Source organism: Anolis carolinensis, chromosome 1 (genome assembly GCF_035594765.1).
Source record: "Anolis carolinensis isolate JA03-04 chromosome 1, rAnoCar3.1.pri, whole genome shotgun sequence".
NCBI lineage: Eukaryota > Metazoa > Chordata > Lepidosauria > Squamata > Dactyloidae > Anolis > Anolis carolinensis.
The window spans coordinates 258,221,388-258,248,444 of NC_085841.1; the positions used below are offsets into that span (position 1 = coordinate 258,221,388).

The 27,057-nt window shown below is 40.8% G+C and overlaps 1 protein-coding gene across 8 annotated transcripts in view; it reads right to left on the minus strand.

Annotated features, from left to right (window-relative positions):
- Nucleotides 1-27,057, minus strand: part of syt7 (synaptotagmin 7) — a 297,131-nt gene that overhangs the window by 38,664 nt on the left and 231,410 nt on the right. For 5 of the 8 annotated variants that reach the window (XM_008115862.2, XM_008115866.2, XM_008115867.2 and 2 more), the window contains one exon: nt 10,617-10,752. In XM_008115862.2, coding sequence (XP_008114069.1) covers nt 10,617-10,752 — 136 coding nt within the window. Of the gene's footprint in view, nt 1-10,616; nt 10,753-21,223; nt 21,347-27,057 lie in introns of all 8 variants that reach the window. The other 3 variants (XM_008115861.2, XM_008115863.2, XM_008115864.2) reach the window with 1 other exon arrangement.

Consider the following 27,057-nt stretch of genomic DNA (forward strand, 5'->3'; position numbering starts at 1 on the left):
AACCAAAGGTACACGTTTTAGCCCAAGAAATGGCCATGGGAGCATGGACCCTGGGTTGCATGCAGCCCCCATTGACTCCTCAGATTCACTCTCCAGTGCAGTTGAACACCTTTATCTTTATGTCTACTCAGAACGAAGCCCCTTTAAGATGGATGGATTTCATTAAGTGTGGATTGAGTTACATAATCATAACAGCTTACCCCAAACCTTATCAAGGGTGTCAGTTGCTATTACTCTAATAAAGTTACAATAGGAGACAGTGGTATTTAATATTCTGTTAAATGTTCATTACTTTAACCCAGTGGGCAAAAAAATAAGGCCTGCATTTAAAATGAAATTAAATTTGCAAGGAAATTAGAAAAGAAAACTGTGATGGCAATTTGTGAGGAATGAGCCACTTGTGCTCACATTGCATTCTTAATGGAATAGGTAAAAACTGTCCAGGTATTTTAAACTTATCTAATAACATGGGTGATAGGAGCTGTTTATTTTACACATTTCTTGCCTTTGATTGCTATGGGATATATTACATTCCAGAGGTGGCTGGAAGCTTCCATGCTAATGGACTATGTTCCTGGTGATCTTTAAAAAAGAAATCCAGAATTATGAACCTACACAGGAGATAGGATTCAACACCTTGGATAGCACTCCCAAAGTTCAAGTTCAAGTTCACAGTGGATCCACCCACTGATCCACTGACACAAAATCTGCCAGCCACCGCTCCTAGTGCAGAATAGGGGCATTACAAGTCCATGGGAGTTGTTCCAAAGAACTGGAAGAGAGTCAAAATATAAGGCAGTGGGTTCTCAACCTGTGGGTCTCCAGATGTTTTTGGCCTTCAACTCCCAGAAATCCTAACAGCTGGTAAACTGGCAGGGATTTCCAGGAGTTGTAGACCAAAACACCTGGGGACCCACAGGTTGAGAATCACTGATATAGGGAGAACTGTGATAATGTGTTCTCTTTAGCAGAAAGTCACTGGTATACAGTAGGCATGTCTGATCGATGAAAAAAATGTTTCAATTCTTGTTTCTAAAGTAGGGGGCGCTGACGCTTTGATATCGAAAGTATTTCCGATTTTTTCACCCAAAAATTTCGGATATTTCCAAAAATTCGTAATGATTCTAAATGTTTCTAAAATGGCGGATGCGCATGCACAATCGCCAAAAAAAAAGTACCCGGGGGGGGGGGGGGGACCTTTACAGGGCTCATTTCTTGAGCTATCCTCATCAAATTTGCAATGCCCTTGCAAGTTGTGCAAAGATACTTTGAAAACTATAAATTCCCTTGCTATATTTGTAAGCAAGAAATCAATGGTGTCTCTGGCTATGTAATCCCACAAGCCTCAACCCAATGCCTTCAATTAGAAATGGACCAGTGACCACCACGCCAAGCAATGCCCTGGCAAGGAGTGCAAAGATACTTTGAAAACTAGAAATTCCCTTGCTAAGAGAAAGAACCAGCAACAAAACCCTAACCCTTTCTCCAAACCCATTTGTGGGAAAAGCCAGACCAGGCCCCTTCACCCTCTCTCTCCCTCAAGAGGCTTGCTTGCTCTCCGTTTGCAGACCACCACCCTCTCCACGCAAAGCCCTGCCCAGAATGGCTCACCCAGGCTACACAACGGGCTTTTATGGCAATCTTCCACGTGGACGCAGAGGACCCTAGCCCCCACCTTTGCGTCCATCATGGAAGCTTCTGATTGGTCGGGGTGTGGCAGCCATGTTAGGCTGCGCTAAGCTCCCATTCAAGGTAGGTTGCAGAAACAATTTTTTTTTAAAAAAATATTTTAAAAAATATATTTTAAAAAATTGTTGGGGAAAAAAATTAACGAAAAATTAACGAAAAGAGACAATTAGAGAATGGGCCAACAATGGTTCGAATTACATTGCTGGTTGCGCTGTGAGACAATGTCTCGGAATGCATATCAAAAAGCGAGAAAAGTCCAAAATAAATCCGATATACGATTCAAAATGATTTTTTGAACATGTCTAGTATACAGTGTTCCCTCACTTATTGCTGGGGTTAGGTTCCAGGACCACCCGCAATAAGTGAAAATCCGTGAAGTAGGGACACTATATTTATTTTAATATTTATACATTATTTTAGTAGTTATACACGATTTTAAGTCTTCATCAACCAATCACGTGTTGATAAATCACCTCCTTCTCCTCCCGTTGCCGCTTGGGCTCCTTTTCTCTCCCTTCGGCTTCTCCTTCCTCCCTTCCTTAGGCTGCAAATTGTAATTTTTTATTATTTATAATAGTCTTTTAGAGTTTATTGAAAAACTGTGAAACAGAGAATCTGAGGAAAGTGAACCGCAAAGAAGTGAGGGAACACTGTAAATCTGCTTTCTTCATGTAATGCAGCTACCAGAAGGGGAAATGTCTGAAATACAGAGACTTTTTTGTGCTGGGTTCCAACATCTACTGCATCCACAAGACCTTCTTTCTTGGCATTAGTATTTAAAATTTGTTAGTGAAGGATCAAATATGGAGCTTCCCCTGCCCTTGGAGCACATAGGAAAATAAAGCCACAAAACAAGAACATCAGTGTTTCATTGTCTTTCTGCTGCACTTCATTACTTGAGATGTGTTGTTGAGCTGGATAATGTCTTAGAAGTGAGGAAAAAAACTCTTGTACAAAATCAAACTGGATTGGTTTGGTGTGTTGCTTATGTGTGAGCTGGCGATGTTCCAACCTGAAGCAAATGCATTGTGCTCTATTCCTCCAGTGTGTGTCCCTGACAACAAAGCCAGGGACATTACCAAACACAAGGACTTGTAAAATATGAAGCTTGAGGACAGAATGGGAAAAAATAGAGGCAGAGAGCAAGGAGATGCGAGTCATTAACAGGAATAGCATTCTGCAGATTGTTGGATGCTGTGCCTAGAGAGAGGACCAAGACCTTTCACTCAGGCTATTTAAAAACAGGAAGGGTCAACACTCTTGGAAATAGACTAGTGGCAGGAAAAATGCATTAGTGAGTTCGTTAAACCGTGGAGAGAGAGAAAGAGAGAGAGAAAAATAACAATCTGCACATTTCCAATAGTGATAGAAGTGGACCAAGAATGAACAATCTCTTAGTGATGCCCTGCTTCTCTAAAGACAATTTGGAAACTTCAACTGGCCCAAAAGACTTCAGTCCATTAATAAAGTGGTGCTGGTCACAAGACCTCTGCTGCTTCTCCCACTAAGTGATTTTTTTTAGGAGTTCTGGATTTATTTTTGTACCAAACACAAGCTATTAGTGGTAGTGACATTCAAAGTCCCAGATTCAGTAAGATGATAATTTCACTCTGGGTTTCAGCTTGAACTCTAGAGAGTCCATCTAAGGCTGTGGTTCTCAACATGTGAGTTCCCAGATGTTTTTGGCCCTCAACTCCCAGAAATCTTAACAGCTGTTAAACTAGCTGGGATTTCTGGGAGTTGTAGGCCAAACACATCTGGGGACGCCAAGTTGAGAACCACTGATCTAAGGAACTCAAAAAGAGCTATCCAAAGTGCTGAGCCTATATTACAGACAGGTTTAGCGCCATGGGCATTTCTTTTTACAGTTTATACTGAAACCAAGAATAGACTATCTGTTACACTGATATGGAAGCCACCAACTACTGCTACTTAAGGGGCCTTAGAGCCAAATGCCCACCTTGTCAATTGTGAGAACTGATTTAATGAGAACAAAGTGTCGTAACATCCCATGAATGTCATCTTCACCTTCTTCTCCCTTGAGACCCATAGAGTGATTTCCTTCAGGCTTTCATAATACAGATGAACTTATTTCATCAGTCAATGGCAAGTATTTAAGTTTCTAGTCAATACAAGGCAGGTGGAAGGCAACCCTGGGTCATCATCATGATAATAATATTATCAGCACACTTAGCTTTGTTATTTTCAATGTTCCTGAAATGCACTGATAGCACATATTACAGAATTTCTCCAGGAGATATATTGTGCTAATTCTGGTATGCAGAAGAGATAAAGTCTTCCCAGAATTGGCCTAAAATCTATGGAACCCCCTTAAAATAACATTACAGCTTGGCCTTTTTAAAATTAAGGCAGAACCACTTTTCTTACCTTTCTCTTAATTGTTATAACCGTCCTGAGTCCCCTCGGGGAGATAGGGCAGGTTATAAATAAAGATGATGATGATGATGATGATTATTATTATTACAGTAAACCATAAATTATAATTTCAGGTCCACAGTAGCTTCAGAATCAAATCTCTATCTTCTTTTGTGATGGCTATTCAATTTTAGTTTGTCTATCACTTCTTTTTGCGTAATGCTTTGAGAGCATAGCCTTAAAAAGCTGTTTTTGATTTATAGAAGCAAATAAATATTGATCACCTCATGTGGCCATCTACGTGGCATGCATCTTAAAGATCTATGCTGACAGAAGTCACATCTGAACTGGCATATTCAATTTAGGTGTCACCAATCCCTTTTTCTGCTCCGGCTTCTCAATGCTGTTCTTCCCAGTTCTACCACATGAGGGAAGCACATGACACTACATTGCCCACGTTTGATCTGAGATTATGAGCAATCCCCATTTCTCCAGCATGATCCAAAACTGATGGCGATCTCAGGATAATAATGCTCATGGCCCTGTTATATTCACAAGGACCAATCCGAACAGAAAAGCATCAAATATGCAAGGATCATGATTAACATGCAAGGACAGACCCCAAGTGATCTTGGTGTCATGTTGATTTTCCTGTCTCTCAGAGCTGGTGTACATCATTTAATCATGAGCACAAGCACGTTATCAGCTGAATGTATAAACCGATTCCACTTAAAAGCACTGCATAGGAGGTGACGTGAACATTGTATTCATGTTATTTAATATGAGAAGGATCATTTACAAATGCAAATTTCTATTTGAGTAAGTAGTGATCAGGGATGTGTGAACAGAAGTTAGTGTCTGGTCGATGACTGGCCACATCTGCCATCTATACCTTCTTGTGCAGCATACTTGGCTGTTTAGTTACAACACTGCATGCTTTTCCTACCATACAGTGTTGTCCAAAATGGTCATAACTCATGGGAATTATATGCCAGTCATCCAATTAATGCTCCTGCTCTTATTTATGCTCCATCTGATAATATATGTGCATGGTGATTCCATGACTGGAATATTTCCATAATAAAGGAAGCATGAGTCAAAATCAGTGGACCCCTTATCTCTAGGTTTTTGTGTGTGTCAGGAGCAACTTGAAAAACTGCAAGTTGCTTCTGGTGTGAGAGAATTAGCTGTCTGCAAGGACGTTGCCCAGGGGACGTCCGGATGTTTCGATGTTTTTATCATCCTTGTGGGAGGCTTCTCTCATGTCCCTGCACAGAGCTGGAGTTGATAGAGGGAGCTCATCCGCACTCTCCCCGGGTTGGATTCGAACTGGCAAACTTCAGGTCAGCAACCCAACCTTCAAGTCATCAGTGCTGCCAGCACAAGGGTTTAATCCACTGCACCACCGGGGACTCCTATCTCTAGTAGACAAATGAGAGAAAGTTCTAAGGAAGTAAGAAGAGCTCTGTTGGATTAAAATAAAGTTTCATATAATCCAAAATCCTTATTTTTACAGCGGCCAGCTGGGCGCTTCTCAGAAGCCCTAAAGCAAATCAGGAGCACAACCATCCTCTCTTACAGCTCATCCTTAGAACTGCTATCCAGTGGCCTTCTAATTTCAAACATGAACTTTCTATAGGTTCCATGCAAGTCCAGAAGTGGATCCTGGATGTCATGGTGTGTTTTGATGAAGGTTGGGGATCTGAATCCTGGAAAGACAAAGACCCTGCAGTGTAATGATCCCCATGTCCAAGAAATATGGCAGTTACCTGTTCTGGATGGGACTGCATTCCTTCTGGAGGGATGGGTGCATAGTGCTTCTAAATGTATATTGTCACTAGATACACATAAGCTGAGTGGCTAAGAGCTCCTTTGGTCAGTTTCTACTGAAGCAGCCACTACAGTCTTTCCTGGATGGGGATAGCTTGGTCACCGTATTCTGTATAGCAACATAGTGGTCAAGAATAGATTGTGTCACTATACAAGAGCTATATTTGGGCTTGATCCAGATATTGCAGTTAGTCCAGAAAAAGGGTGCCTTTGTCAGCATATGTTACTGAGCCAAGTTTAACAATTCATTGTTATTCTATAAAAGTCCCAAACACACAGAGACAACCTTAACTTTTATATCTCTGCCTGCTCAATGTCATCATATGGGGAGTTGTACCTTATATTCCCTTTATCTTCCAGGGTCATGAAGGACAGGATGCTTAATATTAGAGAATGCATTTTTTGGATCTCCCTCTTCATTAGCATTTGGAAAGCACATATAGTTTTGATTTCTAGATGTTTGCTTACATCTTATTTGTTTAGACAGACCTTCTGGAAGTACAATTCCAGTTATTTATCTTCTACGTAGTGAAAAGTCTATATTGTATTATGGACTGTTGTGTTTGATGATGCATAATGTTAAGGTGTATAGAAATGTTAAAAACCCAGCCCAATAAATTGTTGTTAGTTACGACTGATATTTTTTTCCTTGACTTCCAAACCACTTGAGCCAATGGCCATCCCTACATCTTGTGATAATTCATTCTATGTGCTAAGAGTTGTGTGTAGAAGTATCTTCCTTTCCCTGTTTTACACTCCAGTTGATCATTTTCATTAGTAATCCACTTTCTGCATATCATTTATTTTGAAAAGAAACACAATAAACCTATATCATATCCTCTGAGGCAATCTGTTAATAATAGTTATCCTCAGGAGAGGAAGATATGTTGCTTGTTACTATAGAGATGGAATGACTGACATATTCTGAGGTGGGGAGAGGAAAGCCACAACACTTAAAAACAGAACATTGTACAGAGGTTTGTCTTTTATAGGCTTTTGTCAACTGATATTTATATAAATTTGAGGTTTGCTGTCAAATGATATAGAGCGAAGATTTTATTTGATAATTGCCTTGAAGTTTCAGTTTGTACAGACCTTTTCTCATTGGAATTGTTGACTTCTGATGTGAGAGAGATGATTCCATGAATGTGGAATTACTTTATAGAATTTAGGTCAGATATGGCATAAAGCCTTTCATTTTGCCATTAGAGATCAATTGATTTCCTCCCACTTCTTTCCACCGAATGACAATTTTGTTGAAAGACATATGGCATTGGTAGGCATAGAAGACAAAACATGAAATATAAATAATCTATAAAACCTATTTCCACACTTTTTATATGTGTGTAATTTTCTATTTGTTTCTACTTAATTCATATTCATTTTATAAATAATTTCAATTTAATAAAGGCTTTAGAATTGGTTTTTATATGATCATACTGAAAATGAGGACCTTCATTTCTTAAAATTGTTGCATATCTACATTTGGCTTTCCTGATCTTTATTATTTCTTTAGGTTATAGCTTTTGGATCAGATATTGTTTTGGTTTGGTTATATAGGAAGTCACAGTGACAGAGACAGACACATTCTGTGATTGTCTACTGATCTAACTTTGTTTTTTTGTGTACTATTCATTTCATCTCCCCCATTTCTTTTGCCATATGTATAACATTCATATGATTTAAGTAGATTTAAATGTATGGTTATTCTGTCAGCTGCTTCCATTCTTACTAAAAAACCCCAAATACTATGGAGTTTCTACCAACTTTGGTCAAATTTATTGGTGTGGAAATACAAAACAACCCCAAGTTAGAACCTTTTAACTCCCAGTCACTGTCAGAAGTTTGTCAAGAAAAGTGATAAAAAGATTAATTCATTAAAAAACCTCATTTTTTTTGAGATATTCAATTTTTTCAACTAGACCAAGAATGCAAGAGAAGCACAAAGAAACACTAGGATGGATTGATCCAGATAAGGTGTTACAAGTCAACTTTCCTTTGATATGTCTGGACCTTCTGTGGTATTTTCTTCCCTTGGGTTCTCTCTCTTATTTTCCAGACATGATTCCATCCCAGGGATAAACTCTGCCTGCTACTATATTTCCATTCATATCTTCAAGCAAGAAGGAATAAGCCAGTGAGAATCAATGTGGGAATGGCGGAAGGATGGTGATGCTAGAACAGGGAGACTCATTGCAGAGGCATAGGAAGTGCAGTGGAAACTAGAGTCTCTGCTTTAGGAAATCCTTTCAAGGCCAAAACAAAACAAAACATCTAGGAAGGGAGTTCATATCCATTCTGCCTTTTGTCTGCACAGCTATACCTTACTTTGGAATAGCACCATAAGCAAGTTAGACTGAATTATAGTGACTTTTGTCAAAAGTCCACTTAGTTGGTGCACAGTGGATTAAACCTTTGTGCCAGCAGGACTGCTGACTTAAAGGTTGGGTTGCTGACCTGAAGGTTGCCAATTCAAATCCAACTCGTGGAGAGCGTGAATGGGCTCTCTCTATCAGCTCCAGCTCCATGTGGGGACATGAGAGAAGCCTCATGTCACACAAGGATGGTAAAAATATCAAAACATCCAGGCATCCCCTGGGCAACATCCTTGCAGATGGCCAATTCTCTCACACCAGAAGCGACTTGCAGTTTCTCAAGTTGCTCCTGACACACACACACACAAAACCTCAGCTGGTTTATTGTCTAGTCAGAGATTCAAGTTGGCATAGTGCTTTGAATGTTGGACTAGAACTTTAGGAAGATTAGGGTTTGAAACTTCTCATAGGTAAGAAAATCCACTGGGTGATCTTGGGCAAGCACCACTTTTTCAGCCTCAGAGAAAAGCAGAAGCAAACCCTCTCTGAACAAACCTCATCAAGAAAACCCTGAGATAGGGTTTAATTGGAAGTGACTTGAAGGCACACACCACTCTATGATTTAAAACTTTCTCTCTAATTTATGAATCTTCTGAATATAGAAATCTCACACTAGCTTAGATGCTCTGTCCCCTGTGTACACATCTGGATGGACTAAATTGTCATAGCTGTATGGTGATTTAAGAAATATGACAAATTGCATCTTCCCAAAGCAAGGACTGCTTATTCCCTCTATACCAGGCATGGGCAAACTTTGGACCTCCAGGTGTTTTGGACTTCAACTCCCCCAATTCCAAACAGCCTGCCGGCTGTTAGGAAATGTGGGAGTTGAAGTCCAAAACACTTGGAGGGGTGAAGTTTGCCCACACCTGCTCTATACAGTTTTCAAAACCAATTCTGCACAGAGTCCATTGGTAGCATCCTACTATGGATCTGTTTTGACCTATGCCGTCAACGATGGAGAGCTATACAAAGGTCAGGGCACAGCAATTGTAATGATCACTTGGCAACCTGGGTGTCTAAATATGAAATTACAAACAGTGCATCATGGATCATTGCCTCTTATGATACATAAACGTCTATAAATGAAAAACAAGCAGGAAGACAGCATGCTTCCTTTGGTTTTGATTGCTTAAAATCAATACCTCAATACACCTTAATGTGTTTGAAATATAGTGGCTTGTTTACAATATGGATCTGGTGTGGTGCTAGCACGGTTCAAAACAGATTTGCATTCAAACTGCTCCTCCACAGCTTTTATCTTCCATGCAAACATAGCTACCTGAATATTGTATAGTCCTGCAAGTATGCTTCTTCTCCCCACCTTGATTATCAGTAAGTTGATAAGAGTAGATTTCCCTGCCCTGGTTCTCAGTAAATTGATATGTAGAGATTTCAAGAAAAGAAGGATTTCAAACTCCATGCCCCATTCTTTTCATTTAAGTTGGGTAAAGGGTCTGAAACTGACCAGCTCTGCTAATGCTCATTCATGCACAGACATTAGGGAGTGAAAGAGGCATGTTCACATACCTGGATTAAAATGAGAAATTGATGCTGGCATGACTCTGTTGCAAAGTTGGGAAATTCTTGGGTTCATTAGTGTTCCTTTGGGTTCATACCAACTACATAAGGAATACTTTATGTGAGTAAAATGGGGCCTAGGGAAATGAAGGCTTGTATTGAATCTGACATTTCTGTAGCTTTAAAAAAAAAAGCTAAATGGAAAGAAAGGGGATTATGTGAATAAGGATCTTGTGGAGAGCATACACTTTGGATGTGATTCTGGTGCGGTCCTTGAAAGGCATCACTAAATATAAGAATGGATTCAAGATTTACCCTGTAACTGTATTTTAGAACTAGAATGTGAACAACTTTTAGCTGTTCAGAATTAGATGGACTATAATTCCCATCAGTCCTAGCCAGCATGTCCAATGAATAATGGGAATTGTAGTCCAACAACAACTGGTGTGGGTTGTTATATGTCTTTCGGGCTGTGTGGCAATGTTCCAGAAGTATTCTCTCCTGACGTTTCACCCACATCTATGGCAGGCATCCTCAGAGGTTGTGAGGCATGGATAAACTAGGCAAGGAAAGTAAATATATATCTGTGGAGAGTCCAGGGTGTGACAAGAGTCCTTTGTCAGTTGGAGTGCCATAAATTGCCCACTGATTTGCAACGACAAACAACACAGCTTCATTTCATTTCATTCTGTGCTCAGGAAGCAGCATTTTAGAATGGAGAGAAATATTGAGGATGCAGAGAATTCAGTATGAAGACCTTTTCTTCTCCATACTGAAGGGGAATATTCTGTTGCAAAAACTAAGCAAACTGAATAAGGCACTCACCATCAGCATTTCACTGGTTAGGGAGTTTACTAAATCCGTCACTGATGAGCGAGGCTCCGTCTTGTGGTCAGTCTCCTCGTGTTGCGTCTGCCCTGGCACAGCTGCCGCATTCCCCACTTTGCCACCAGAAGGTAACCTGAGGGAGGAGAGGGGAGATGTGTGCATAATCAAAGCTAGAGGACTGGAGACAGGACCACAGATTGTGGCTGGTCCATCTGACAACAGAGGGCAAAATCTTGGTTTCAGCTGGAGAATTAAAACACAACACCCACCCGCCAACCACAAGCCACATATTATGATAAACTGACAGGCTTCTGAAACCCACCATCTACATTCTCCACCTGGAGAGCAGTGTGACTTATTTTTGCTTCAATATTTTGCTCGTCTAGCCTCAGTAACCATCCTTTCTTTTGATCCTACTCTTTTATTTCTCTGTAATGAAACTGAAACAGTTAACCCCCTCAGATGTGGAGCTGAAAACACTGTCTTCTTTTTATATTGTATGGTGCTTTCATTAGTAATAACACTAATAGTAATAATTCTAATAAATATTCTTTTAATTGGGATCACCATTAAGATTTTCTTCTTAAGATTCAATAGTTTTCTGCCCCTTTTTGCTTCCCCTTCTATGAGTATCAGGAAATTACCTACAAAATATGCCAATTTTCACCTAGTTTTGGTTTAAAACAAACATGGAATGGAACAGAGCTTGAGAAAGTTACTTTTATGGATTATAATTCCCAGAATCCTACAATCTGCCTATATACTGGTAATACTGGTTAGAGCAGTCTGGGAGCAGAAGTCCAAAAATAAAGTAACTTTCCCAAACATTGGGATTGAGCTTGATAGGAAATGCTGAAGCGTCATGGGCTACAGGCTGGGTTTGTTTCTGGTGCTTCCTGCAATAAACCCGTTTCCTGATTCTCCAGGCCATTAACCTTCTCCAAACACAAACATTCGCTCCCACAAAGAGGCAACCGCCTTTGTTTGCTTTCCTTGACAGGCAATTTCTGGAATGACGTATAGCCAGATGGTTTTGCTGCCAGCCTCGGTGTATGCAGGGATCACCTGAGGCACCTGAGCGGTGGGTGATCAAGGGATGTCTCACAAGGTCCAGCACAGGAGCTGAGTCACACGGTCAGGGCAGATGGTTTGTGTCAGGCCAAGTAGTCCATAGTCCAAAACATGACCCAGTCAAGTCAAGCAACTGCATCGTGGCTCACCTTTTACCAGATGGACTGAGGCCCATCCATTATGCCTTACACTGTGGCGTCATCCCAGCAATAACATAGCATAGCAGCTGCTTTTCTGTTTACCAATTTTAGTGTGGATGCTGCAGGAAATAGAGGGAAATGGCCAAGTAATAGCATGCCTAGAAATCCCCTTTGTTTAGCTGGCTTCCTTTGTGTACCCATAACTCATAGATTGGCTACGGATTACCAATCTAGCCAACAGGCTATAGAGTATGTACATGTCTTCTTCAAGATGCTCGCCAGCAACGCTCCATTCTTAACCCCATGGCTACTTCGAAAGCTTCCTATTTGGGATAACATCACCCAGTCAATCCGCCAATCAGGAGATTCTGAGAGTTAATAGTTTTAAAATTATCTTTTTCCAAGTTCTAAAATCTTATTCTATATATCAAACATGTTCAACTTGAACAGTTGTTCTCTGATTCATCTGAAATCCTAATTTTACTTGCCACTTATTCTATCATGCCATTTTTTTCAAAATATAAAAGGGCCATGCAAGTACATCAGATATCTCAAGCACGATGTGTGCTTTTTCTAGCAGTTTATCATGTCAGCAATTTGCTCCTGACAGTGCTGGGACACTGACAAGAATGTGGATATATGAAAATGTTCATAACTCTACACCTAGCATATGGGGATGGGGTAGGAAAACTTCTAGGAGGAAGTTAGGAGGAAGGTGTGAACCAGGAGGAAGAGAATGGAGCTGGCAGGGTGCAGAATACTAGAAAGGGCATGTATGCAAGATGGTAAACTGAACTGCTCATTGCACAAAGAAGTAATATGGCCATGGATGCACAAGGAGATAACAAGTCATTGTTACAGACTGTCACAAAACACACAAATAGGAAGACAACACATTGATATACAAAGGTATCAAATTGAGTAAATACAACACCTATTGGGAAGGGTTTAAGGGAAGTGTGGTATCTGGTGCCCAGGCAACCCAAAACAACCTCAGGTCCATGTTGCATAGAGTGTGGGTTTGGGCATGGCAAACTGGGCAATATGCTCCAGCGTGTGACATTTGGCCAATTTTTATATAATCTCATTCACATGAAATTCTGAGGGAATTGAGATTTCCTTTGTTGTATGGCAACATGATGTATAGTCAGCACACAGTCAAAGGTACTGCAACAAAGGAAGCGTATATATAAGAGATTTTTATGCTTTATGTTGAATATGTGGAAGAAAGGAGTAGAACTGGATACTTGGTCTCTATAGGGTACCCAACTGCAAGAAGATAATTGTTTCCATGGAAGTTCTTTGGAAATATTTTTTCCTCTCTACAAGAATGAGAAAGGTCTAGTGGGTTTCATATAGGTAAAGGTAAAGGTTTCCCCTGACATGAAGTCCAGTCGTGTCCGAATCTGAGGGTTGCTGCTCATCTCCATTTCTAAGCTGAAGAGACGGCATTGTCCATAGATGCCTCCAAGGTCATGTGGCTGGTATCACCACATGGAGTGCCGTTACCTTCCCGCCGGAGCAGTACCTATTGATCTACTCACATTTACATGTTTTCAAACTGCTAGGTTGGCAGAAGTTGGGGCTAAAAGTGGGAGATCACTCCGTTCAGATTCGAACCGCCAACCTTTTGGTCAGCAAGTTTAGTAGCTCAGCGGTTTAATCTGCTGAGCCACCAGGGGCCCCGGGGTTTCATATACCCAGTAAAAAATTGGCCTTTTAAACATGCCTTCCAGAACATCTATGGCAGGTACAAAAGCATAATCTGCAGTATGAACATGTGATAGGTATTTATCACCCATAAATAGCCCCTAGTTTTGGGACTATGTGGGACTGTGGAAGTCCCCCAATCCCTTCATACTGGGCAGCAACTACTACAATAGTCAGGGATCTATTTTCTTATTGATCAGGAAGCAGCTGGCTGCCATTCCTACTCCTCCTTGCATGAGCGATCTCTGCTGTGAGCAGGAACTGAAACAGTGGTCCTGTTTCTGACTGTCACACAAGAGATTGCTCAGGGGAGGTTTGGGCCAGGAGTCATTGCATAGCACCATAATGATGGTGCTGATGCACACATAACTCCCATACAGAATTCCAGATATTATTAGCATATACAATGAACAGGCATCTGTGAGGAAGACAATCCAGTTGCATGCTGTACATCTGACAAGCATGCATTCATTGTAAGTGTTTTAAAAAGACACAGGAGGAAATGACCAATGTTTTATCTAGCCCAGAATTGCCTGCTCTGGCTAGAAGCGGCGCTCCAGGTTTTCATGTGAAAGTTTTTGGCCATGACCTCTTTTCTGCTTCTTTGAGCTGGAAATGCCAAGGAGAGAACCTCTAACCTTCTGTATGCAAAGTGCATGCTTTCCTGCAATGATCTTTCCCATAACTGCACATACAGAAGTCTCCTTCCATGCAGAAGGTTCCAGGTTGGCATGAAAAAAATTGAATTGGTTGTGTACATCTTAAATATTGTTCAGCTGGACTTTAATTTACATTTCTGTAGGATGTGCGAACCACATATGAGGAAACCAAACACAGATACATGTTGCCAGAGGCAGATAAAAACTGTCAAAGATATGCAGACTGAGACAGAGTTGGGAACCCAAAGATAATAAATCAGATATCCATGGCTGTTGATATGCCATGAAGTATCTGATGCTATTAGCATCCCAAAAAGAAAGACTAGCACATGCCAATGAACTGAGGTGATGACTCATCAACAAAAACATTTATAGACATGCTGACATCCAGACACATTGCATACACAGATCCAGGCACACTGACATTTGTCAAGCAATAGAGCAATGCACATGTGGCAATGCATAAACATTTATAGGACACACACATGAAACATATGCACAGGAATAAATCAAGGTGCGCCCTCAAGTAAAGATGGAAAGTTGAAGAGGTAAAGGCAGCAGATTGACACATGCACATTTCCAGACATGCTGGTATATTCCGGCATACAGACTGGCGCATGCGTACACAGGTAAAGGAGACTGGAATAGCTGAAGAAACCCCCCCCCAACTGCCCCAAGTTAAAAATAAAGTGTAAGTGTGAGGAATATGCATGTGTGTTTGATTGACTGTCAGAAGATATGACAAATCCAGTTATTTTTGCAACCCCAGAGTACTGGATCAAATGCAAAGCTGTCTGAGATTTGGTAGGTGCAGAAGTCGCAGGCAGAGAGAGAGAGTGGGGGGGGGGGAAGGGGAGGGAGAAGAGTAAGTCAAGAAGGAAGAAAGAAAGAAAGAATCACTCAGTCTTCTATCACAGGTTCTGCAGGTTGCTTCCTGATAGAACAGAAATATAGTGGAGGAAAAATGTGGTAGGAGAGAAACAGACACACACCGAGAGAGACAGAGATTAGTAAGGAAGGAGCAGCCATCACACCCACAGGACAAGGCACTAGACTGGAGATGCCAAGGCTGACATTGGGGAAGGAAGGTTCACGCAGCAACAGTAGCAGCAAGGCTAGAAGGGAGAAGAGAAAATGCACGGAGAAGGAGGAGGAGGAGGAGGAGGAAGGGAAGACTTTGTACTGGATGATGAAACAGAAAAACATCATGGATCACTGTAAGCAAGACTGCTGGGAGGGAGGAACGAACCCGACTTTCAACAAGCACCCCCAAAGATCACATCACAAGCTCCTCTTGCAATCATTTCACAACCATTAACATTCCATAGGCAAACAAGGAAGAGGGGGAGTGCAGAAAAGGAAGAGGAAGGCATACGCCTAGGAGGAGTATGGAGGGTGTGAGGAGGAAGCAGGAAAGACACTGAAGGCAAATGGTGAATGAACAAGTGGAGATGTGTTTCCCACTTGGAAGGAGAATATATGGAGAGACATAGGGCTTGCGCCTGGCATTCAGTTAAGAAAACGGCTGAGGCTGGTGATCACTGATTAAGCTTCAGTAGCTCCATCTCTGGTTGCTTCTGCAACTTCTTCAGATCTGATGGGGCGCGTAAAAATCACACCATTCTTTCTTACATTTTCAGCCTCCTGAGAGAGAGATGGGGCAGTGTGATGAATGCAGCAGCCCCATGTGATCATAGATAAATGTATTACGGAGAAAATATGGGACCAAATAAAGATGCAGGCAGTAGTTTTGTCCAGAAAGGCAACCAGGCCTTGGGGTTGTTGTGTGTTTTCTGGGCTGTATGGCTATGTTCCAGAAGCATTATCTCCTGACATTTCGCCCACATCTATGGCTGGCATCCTCAGAGGTTGTGAGGTATATAATACCGTATATTATAATATATTCTAGCAAACTGGTACAGTTAAAACTCAGCTCACACAACCAGCTAGGTATGTAAATAATGTGGAGATTTTTTGTAACTAATGGAGAATTATGCAACTGCTTAGCCAACTGACCCAACACCAAACCCACATCATACAATTCACATTTTCCAATAGTTTTATTTAGGGTGGGTAATGTGAAAACATGTATGTGACCAAATTTGTGGGCTCATTAGTGTCTATGCATCCTCAAAGATAAGCTTCTGTATGATAAAATCTAGAAAGATTCTATTCCATCTCAAATTCAGTCAACAGCCAATGTTAAAAAGGGGATTTGGATCTGAAGAGTTCTCAGGTGGTCGCTCTGCATGGTGGCAATATTGGGCATCAAGTGCGGTAGGCCTTTCATCTCAGAGGTCCTTAAATAGAAATTTATATTCTAAAATGTACTGAACTTAATGAAACATCATGGGCACTTAAGGTTGGCCTCTCTTTAGGATTTTATTTTCCTTTCTGTCATTTGTGCCTCTCATTTTATTGTTGTTATGATTAGGCATAACCTTTTCCTATGGTTACAGGGTACATTGCAGGAAGCATTCATGAAAAATACTAAACTGAAGCTGCCAAAATAGCTGACATGAATTGTGCAAAATACAACTTGTACAGCCCAGAGGAACAATTCTCGTGTCATGCTTTATGTATGAATTCATTTCTCTGGCTTTTAATGGCAGTATGCCTGAATTTCATGTGGTTTGCCTGACTACATTTAGTTTTTAAAAATTCACATTGGTTTAAAAACCTTTATTATATCAGATGGAGCCCTCTTGGTGACATACACCAACGTAACAGTTCTATAGGCTGAAGCAAAGCACTTCTGGAGTGATATGGAGCAGTGATGGAGAGTTTGCAGAGAAAGGCATCCCTGTCTCTGCAGAGATCTGTCTTCTGATTCCCATGTAGCTCTGATTCCCATGTTTCATGGGAAACCCTTCACTTTACCCAATTTCAGTGCTAGGACTCTTTGTTTAACCGTCATGTTTCCATCTATGGAGTCCTAGTATCAGCGGTTTTGAGAAATCTCCTCCAGAGACCTCCTCTCATGCATCACCAAACAACAAACTCTAGGATTCCATAGGATGTGGTCATGGAGATTAAAGTGGACTCGTAGCACAGTAGTTGCTTAGTGTGAAAAGAGCCAGCGGAGCTACTTTTTGTCCTAACAGAGATGGCTTCTGTTACCAACCTGCTTGGCCATCAGGGTCATTGTGGTGTATATGACCATTTTATTCTGTTGTTGTACCTCTGTCTACACTGCCACTGTAGTTACATACAACCGTGTAGTTATCTGGCCAACAGCCTTGTGACCATTCACTGTTAAATTGCCTTGAGAGAATGTTTTATTTTGAAAAGTGGCATGTAAATAAATACATACTTTTGTAACAGAACAAAAGTTATGACAGTACAGTTCTCAGCCTTCTTGAGTTAGCAGCCTAGCATTGGTCCTAGGTGCTTAACTGATGCCATATGAACAATATAAACAAATGATACCATTTTCAAAGAAAGATTCATAAATGTATCAGTATGAATCTTTGTGTACAAAAAAGTAACACAAGAATGAACTGGGATCTTTGCTCTCTCGTGCCAAATACCAGTGCAACTATATGCAAGTTGAAAAGTGCCAGACTTTATGGGAAAACAAACTGCACTGAAACCTGATGCTATCTACACTTATACCCAGGAAAGGTAACTCCCTGATTCAGGGGAAATAGATAGCCATCCTTCCCCATATTTAGTCTAGAAATTCTAAATGTTCCTTTTCTAGAGAATGACTCCCAGGAGACCTGGTCAGTTTGCTGACTGGCTGGAGCGGGATGGAGGTGGGCATTCTGGGAATTGCAGAACCCAAATAACTTTTCCAAGCTCTGATTTATTCCATTTGAGGCTTACAAAAATGTAGCTGTGCTCCATGGGTTGAATTCTCCCCTCCTTCTTCTTGCCAACTTGTTGATACAGGAAATGACCTAACCAAACCCCCAAAGGTTTACTTCTTTTCCTACACAGTGTCTACTTGCTCACATTATTCTGCCTTTGAATTGTAGGGATCTTTATGTAACGGATGCAGTGAACACACAGAGGTGTTCTCATGACTGAAACCGAGGTGGTAACCACAAAACTCTCGAAAAGCTTGAGCAAACACAGCTGGAACACCCAATGCTATGGGAGTGGAAGAGTTATGAATGCATATGAAATGAAAATACATATGTGGTAGATGGACTCTTTTGCTAATTGTATTACAATGGCCTAAGGGAACTCTGAATATTGTCCTGCTACTGCTTATAGTAATGTGGAAAAAGCAAGAACAAACTGTACAATTGGATGATCAAATGGGAAGTGTTAACAAAGTGAAACATAGCCATAGCAAGTTAAAAATAGTGTGCCAGCAAGAACAGTGCCAGTTAATTATTGCACTGATCATACGAAATTGGTTCCCTCACACCTTGCCTCCTGGAGGGACAGAATGTAACACCCAGGAGAAATGACTGAGGGCCCTGCGTTTTGCCAGGCAGCACTGCCGTTTGGTAGCTTCCATGTCTATGGAAACACTGAAATGCTGAGAGGTTTTAGAATGACCTTTAAAGGAGCTACCCAATGTGTCGAATCTATTTTAATGATAGATTTCAGCACATTGGATAGCTCCTTTAAAGGCCAGACAAAACACAGAGTAGACCCACCATTTCATTAACATGGAAGTAAAAAAATGTCATTGCTAGCCATTTATTCTGTTTGAAGCTAATTCTATGGCTAACAAGATGATCCTTCTGTTTCTCATTCGGCTGGCACAGACTGTACAAGTAAGACAAAAAGCAACAGGGCATTATTTTGCTCTGTTGTAACTAACCAACCTATATTTAAAAACATGTAGCTTAAACGTTTTCAAAATGGCACAACTGTGGACTCCAGCTCCCATCACCCAGCCAGCATGAACAAAGACCATGCTGACTGAGGATGAGAAAAGGTGTAGTCCAGCACATATAGCATGTAGCAAATTGCAGAAAGTTGGTATTGCTCATAAGAGGCCGTGTCAACACTCCAGGTGCACATGCAGTAGAAAATATGCATTTCACATTAGAAATGAGAAGATTCTTAATTGTTCTTTTCCTCAGTGAGAAACTATGTTTGAACACAGTAAACCACAACATTAGAAATATGGTCAGCTACCATAATGTGGGTTTTAAAAAAACACACACAAAAAAATTCCACAAAAGTTATTGTTTTCTGTACAACACATTGCTTTCCTGTGTGTATGCAGGTATCAGTCTTTTGTGCAAAAAGCAATGCTTTCTGTGCAAAAGAAAATCATAAAAAAGCTTAACCAGTATTTTGGGGCCCACAATAAGACCTCAAACTTCAAAATAAAGTGAAATAAAACAAAAATTAAAACTAATCACAAAAACTCTTGTAATTTTGCTCATTCTTGCATGTGAAGAATGTATATTTCTACTGCATGCTTGTGGTTTAATTTAGGTCACGTTATAGTCATTTCCAGATTACAAGCCATCCTAGTACTAAATGTCAAACTCAGGGTGGATATACAATGTAAAATTTATGTAGTTTGACATCACTTAAACTGCCATGGCTCAATGCTATGACATCATGGGAGTTATCATTCACAAGCTCTTTCGCTTTTTCTGCAAAAGAGTGCTAGCACCTCACCAAACTACAACTCCTAAGACTCCACAACACTGAGCCATGGCAGTTAAAGTGGTGTTAAACTTCATTAATTCTACAGTGTAGATGTACACTCAGAAGACTGAAATATTATTGGAATCTTGGGGTCAGGATAGTATCCTCTCCGCTTACTGGCTTTGATAACAGTGGTTTCTGATTGTGCCATGATTCATGATAGCTGTCTTGGGAGTTCCATCATATGATGATACCTCCAACCTTTTTGCCAGTTAAGAGGAACATCTAAGTCAGGGGTGTCAAACTCATTTTCACCAAGGGCCACATCAGTCTTACAGTTTGTAATTTGTAATTGTAAGGCTCCATAAATGTAACTATGTTGCCCTGGCATTGAAAGTCTCATGGGTCACATAAAGTGACATAGTGGTCTGGATTTGGTCTGCGGGCCTTGCGTTTGACATGTGTGATCTAAGTTATGGGACTGATGAGAAATATTCCCTATGCTTCATGATAGAGCAAAACAATCCAATCTATATGAGAGCTATTCTCATTGTGAGACTGTGATTTTTTTTTTGTGTGTGATACTGTGTGTCTCAATATAATGGGCAGATTTCATTTAGAACCCATTGAATCACTTCAAGGATCAAGTCTTGATTTCAAGATTTTCATACATGCATATCATTTGGACAATATTTACTTTCCTTATCTGTGCAAGCTTAATCTTCTGGTGTAAAATCAATTCCTGCCTTTTGCTGTATTGTGGATTGTACTCTGGGAACTGACAGCATTATTATTTGTGAATTTCTTTAGAAGTTCAGTGGAGCTTATCCACAGGGAAAGCTGAACAAGGACACAGTCTGAGGCCGAAGTCCTGAACACAATTTCTGGGAAGTAAACGCCATCAAACTCAAAATGATTTGATTCTGCCTAATGGGTGACATGAACATTTTGTTGACAATGCAAAGGACTTGGATTGCAAGATTAGTTTTGCGTATGTGTGTTCTAGTCACCTGTTGACTTATGGTGACCCCATGAACTGCATAGGATTTTCTTAGGGAAGAAATACTCAAGAGTTGGTTTTGCTGGATTCTTTTATACATGCATTTATGAGAATGATCAGAGCTGGAAAGGGATGGGAAGAAGAACCAGGCAGAGTTGAAATGATACAACTGAGGTGGGCTTCAATGAGGATGTATTATCTTGAGAACATGCAATTCAGGAAGCAATGGCTGAGTGATCCCAGTGTCTCCCACTCAAGAGAGACTGGACAATCCAAGAGGTAATGAGCATCCAAGCAGGAGGGTGCTAAACTTTCTTAATATGTGTCACCAGGCCCAACTAGGGCTTCTTGAACTTCTGGACCAACCTCCCACTGTCCTAGGCCATGACAGACGCCTCTTCATGAGGTATCCTTTCCTCGGGCTATTTGCCCCTGAGAGCCCTTGCTTCCTACTCATACCTCTTGTCCCCCTGAGAGTTCTGGTTCTGCTGGTTCCCAGTGGTTTGTAGATCAGGTATATTGGCAAAGTCGTCCTGTTCTGAGAGCCCCAAAACAAGGGATAGCACCACCATACGGCCTTCCCTGTCCAGAGGAGATCCCACCAGGGGAATGATGAGGCCCCAGGTTCAGTGAGCAGGATGCAGATAAAGGAAACAAATAGACAGACAGGAAAGAGAAAAAGAAGAACAAAGCATAAGAAATGAAACCAGTCGGAAAACAAGTAACAGTTGAACCACAGTGAAACGGGAGTCGAATATACACCAGTTTACAAAACACACATGAACACTCAGGATCTCTGGGAGATATTCAGAGGGAAGCCATGCCCTTCGTATGGGCAAAGGTCTTGGAGAGGAAACGCGGCTGCCAAGTGGCCTCTCCCGGCCTCTCAAATAAGATGGCAACTTGACCTCTTTCTGGAAGCATCACTTCGTTCTTGGCCCACCAAAACATGAACACAAAAGCACAAACATGATACCAGTTAATCTAATTCTGCAACTGTGGATATCTAATATGGAAAGATATGTAAATGTCTCCTCCCCCACAAAGGAATTTAATGAAGTACATCCCACCATTAATCCTTGAAGTTGTTGCTTGCAAGGTAGGAAACAAAGCAAAGATGACACTCTGGATGAGAAGAGTACCTAAAATCTTGTGTGGAAGGCAAGAGAGCATAACATTATTGTAATATGGACATCATTACACTGACATTAATGAATAGTATTTTGTATGTAAAATGGGCAAGGTTAGTGATCTTTTTTAGAAACCCAAGCTGATTGCAGAAAGAAATATTGTTGAAGTTGAGTGGAAATGGTAGTAGTGCACAAATCACTGCACAGTTTAGAAATTTTTATGTGGACTGCTAGTTTGCTAAATGAGTTTTATAGCCATTAGAAATAATGAGGTTTTTGTTGCTAACTCCAAGGAAGAATTTCCTGATGATAAGAAGTGTTTGGCAGGGGAATATGCTGCCTGAGAGTGTGGTGGAGGCTGCTTTTAAACAGAGGCTGGACGGCCATCTGTCAGGAGTGCTTTCATTGTGTATTCCTGCATGGCTGGCTGGCTGGCTGTGGTAGTCTCTTCCAACTCTACAATAGTTATTGAAATTGGATGGGAATAGTAAGAGAAAACAATGTAAAGCATTGCTGGATGTGTGTTTGTGCAGCTAGATGTATATTGCAAGGCACTTGAATTCTGTGTAGCAAGCATCCAGCTTAATGGACTGGGGCATTCATCCTCTGCCAGATTTTAAAGTGGACTAACATTGAACAAGAGGCATCCTTAAGGGAATTAATGCACACAGCAAATAGGCACTGACTGTTATAACTACAACTTTTAGTTCAGTGATTTTCTGGTAGATTTCCATGTTTTCCCAGTCATCTATTTAGGAGCAGCAGGAAGGAAAACACCCAGGTTCTTGGGACGAATTTGATCTGTTGTTATAAGTCTAAACACAACATATGTTGTCATGGCAGAGGACAACCCTATCTACAGTTCACATGTGGTCACTTGGATTTCTGGGCCTTGTAAAATGTTGCTGTTGTTTTAATTTCAAACCTCACCTCTGCAGAAGACCGGATGGTTTTTCAGTTCGGAGCAAGAAAATTCTTTAGCATCTGTTGGCAGGCAACTGTGCTATATGCCCCAGGCTGTCCAGTGCAGTCCAAACAACAATCGGTGCCATGACCCCAGTTCAAGTGTTGTGCTTCCCTCAGTGAAGTGCAGTGCACTTGCTCTCTCTGACATGCATGCTCTTCTGCTAGCCGTAGTCACACCTTGTGAAACCTATTACATCTCTGGATTCAGAATGGGTCAGTGCACTCAGCTGACTGAAGAAAGGTGCTGGAGAAAAGCTTTGGGGCAAGACTTGGCATAATTTTATTTGAAGCAGTTGAGCTGCATGTGTTGGGAGACCAGCTCAGCCGGCTGCGTGAGGAATGAGAGGGCACAAAAGAAAGCAAATGATCTGGTCCTGGGGTAGGTCGAGCAGGATGCTGCCACCTAATTCATATCAGGTTAGAAAGAGCATCACCACCACCATCATCATCAGCTAACATGCCTCTTTCTCCCTGAAATCAGAGAGCGCCTAATAAGTAGATAATAACACAGTCCCTTTGATAGCAATCAACCAGTGAGCATGGCTTCATCATGAAAATACTGCCAGCAGGTACTTGCTGTGTTCTGGCTCAATTCTTGCTACCAGCTTACAGCCTGACCTTGAGACAAGACTAAACTAACCTTCCCCTCATTCAGTCTGATGAATGTATAAACAAGAGGATTATGAGAAAAAAGTTCTCTATAGAGAGGAGTGACACAACAATCTCTTGGAAAACAGAAGTGCGGCAGAAGAGCTGAAATTGTTCAGCAGAACCAAAGAGCACATTTACCACTATTCTGTTCCAGTTGTTGTCGATTATGGTATTGTGTGTCTTCAGGTCATTTCCAACTTATAATGACCATAAGGTACACATATCATATGTGTTTTTGGCAAGATTTGTTAGGAAGGCTTTGCCTTTGTCTTCTTCTGAGCTTGGAAAAGTATGACTTGCCCAAGGTCACTCAGTGGCCAAATGGGGATTTGCCTGTCATTCCTTTTAATTTTTCTCCTCCCTCCCTTCTCTTCTGCCCAATTTCTATATGATTAGGAGAAAAAATTAAAGTCAACAAAGGAAGACTCCTATTGCATGAATATATGCTTGCAATTGAGTCTCATTCAGTTCAATAGATAAGTCCTGCTAACATTTTACAGCTCTGGCCAGTGCTCTTCAAATCAATGGTCCATGGTCTAGTGCCAGTTGATGAGGCATCAGCTGCTTGTTTGCAGTGAAACTATGTAAATAAGACAATAATATGGCACAAAAATGGTGTGAGTCCTTGGCACATGGTTAAGAAAAAGCCACTTTGCCATGTCAGATCCATCGAGAAGCACTGGTACTGGCCAAGTTGTTTAGAACTAGTCCAAGCCACCTGTTCCCACAAGTGGAGAATAAAGTCTAAACTGGCATCTATTATATTCTCTATCCCACAGTGTCATGTGCATGCAATGTTTAAAATGACATGTGGGATCTGAAGAAAAATGGTGCAGTGTATCTCCTCATCTCCAAAAAGAAGTACTGGAGAAAGAATAAATGACAGAATAAATCTGACAACAGATTTGAAAATAGTCAAATGGTTATAAAAAGCTGAAAAGTGGTTTCTGTAGTCATTGACATGGCTTCTTAAAATGCCCTGTGCATGCACATCCACTTTGGACAAAGTCTACAGCCAAAGGGCACGGCTTCAGAGAGATTTGTGTTTTGTTTGAGGCAATCTCTAAAGCAGACTAAAGCAAATTGGGATGTTTCTGAACCATAGGAGTCTGGTCTGGAAGTTCAGGGGGATAAATATACTTTAGATATCAATTTAGGAATTGATATATTTCCTTTTCAAGCTGTTATAAAACAACAACAGTAGGCCGAAAATGAAAGAAAGGATGTTGTTTATCTTTCTGTGACTGACTATTCTATTTTCCAGTCAGGGAACAGCTTTACCACACTTGTCCTTTACTTTCTCCAATCACTATGCTTTGTGGAGCAGTGCATCTTTCCCTCTTCCACAACAGACTAAAATAGAAATATCTGGCCCTTACTGAGCTATTTTTGCCCTCCACATTTCATCCCTTTCCCTCCTAAGTTTTTTCTTTGTACATCTGAAAATGTTGGGCATCCTCTTGAGCACTGCTGATGTTCAGGAGTATGCCTCCTGTTTTGCAGTAGCTTTATTCTGGCTTCAATGCTCTTGACACTAAGATTTGCTATTAGAAGGAAGTGACCTATGGAAGCTGCACAAAATCTTGGTGTGTATTCTCACCTCCTGATAGCAGTGTTTAAGGTGGGAATTCTAGCAATTATATTCCATGCTGTATCCCTCATTCTTATTTTTCCACTGTGACTAACAGCCAACCTTCCATGGCTACTAAGTAAAGTTGAGTCATCATAGGTCTGTTTTTAATTTTTGGGTGTGGATGGGTGATTTTCCCCTTAAGCGCCCTTTAAAATATTTGATTTGTATTCCTGCAAGCCTTCTGATACCTCTCCTCCTATAGCTCCATTTTGGTGTCATTCATCACTTGGATTTGCTATTGTAGAAGGATTGAAGGTGGTGGTAGTAATGGTGGCTGCAGACAGATGCTCAAATTGATGCCCATCCATAATATTTGTCATATGACCACTATTGCTATGAACATAAAAGTGTGTGTGTGTCTGAGAGAGACTATGTGCAGTGCCCTAGGTTTGTTGGAGGAAGGGGAAAATGCAAATGTAATAGTTATCATATATAAATAATCTAGATTTTTCTCAGCATGACTAGTGTCCTGCTGTTTGATATCTGGAACATACCATGGGATTTATGGATAGATTAAGTGCAGACAGAAAACAAGGTGAAATTAAGTTACAAGTATTGTCTTTTGTTGAGAAAAGATTGTGTGCCAGTTTTCCCCCAGAAGGGCTGATTAAAATGTAACCATGATTTTTACAAGGAGCTGGAAGTTATTATCCAGTTAACCCCTCTCTCCAAATGAATGATTTCCATCAGCTTCTGCAGCCCCCCCCCTCCATTTATTTTCTCTAGAAAGTTGAGATATTCTCTAGAGCAAATCTGGAAAGACAACATGCAGGGGGGAGTACGACTGCATGTCCAGTCACCAGTGTGCTAATGAAAAATGGTCTTTGTTCTTCATACCCTGTTCTCCAAAGAGGTAGGTTAAAACTTGACACAGTAAAAGGGTTGGACAAGAAGAGGTTTTATCCAGTCACCCCTAAGAATATAACCTAGCTTCTAGCTGCTTATATTCATATCTAAGGATTCATAGCCAAGGGCTCTAAATTTCTGCATTGGTTGAGCAACAAGTGGGTATGATACAGGCAGTAATTACATTCTACAGCACCCAAATTTTCAGATGAATGCTTTCGTACAGAAATGACTCACATATGTTGGATGTCTCAATTTCAACCTTATAGATACTCTGGAATTGTAGCACTGGGATTGATTATTCCATCAGGATAATGCTCTCAGAGATGAGCCCACACAAATGTGAAAACAACTGATTATACAGATAGGGATTCTTCAGCTGACATGGCAAATTAGAGCTCAATGCCTACCCTTTGCAAATAAACACTTGTCTGCATAGAAGCTGGATGCAATCTAGTTGAGCCAAATATAAATCTTGTACTCAAGATTTGAATGGCTTGGAACAGAGAAAGTCATAGGACTGATTACTACCACACAACCAGATTGTGGCTACCTGCCACTTGCCATCCAAGCAAGAGGAGGTTTCACTCTTCCTATTAGCAGCTGCAATTGAGAACTGGTCCAATCTTCCTGCTCTTGCTACTGACACCAGGACCAGAGACAGCACAATATCATGCCTGTTTATAGTTGCATTATTTATTAATTGTCATTTTCATTAAAAATGTTTTTATTACACAACAGAGTTTATGGCCATGAAATTTCACCCCTGAGTTTAAAAGTACTACTGATGCACCATGTAAATACAGAAGAGAAAAGATGCAAATGTGAATGCCTTCAGTGTTTGTATTGCACTGAAAAAGTCTTGTTTTACAACCCCTCACCAGACTTCTTCTTCTTAGCTTCAAAATACAGTCCAACAATTGTTCACATATCACTTTCCTGACCTCAGCAAAAAAAAGTAGAGACCAAGAAAGCGTCTGCTATAAATAGCTGAAACACTGTTCTATAATCACTGTCTCCCGCCAGTCATCGTGCAGCCGTTTCCACCTTCTGTGTTACAGCAGTGA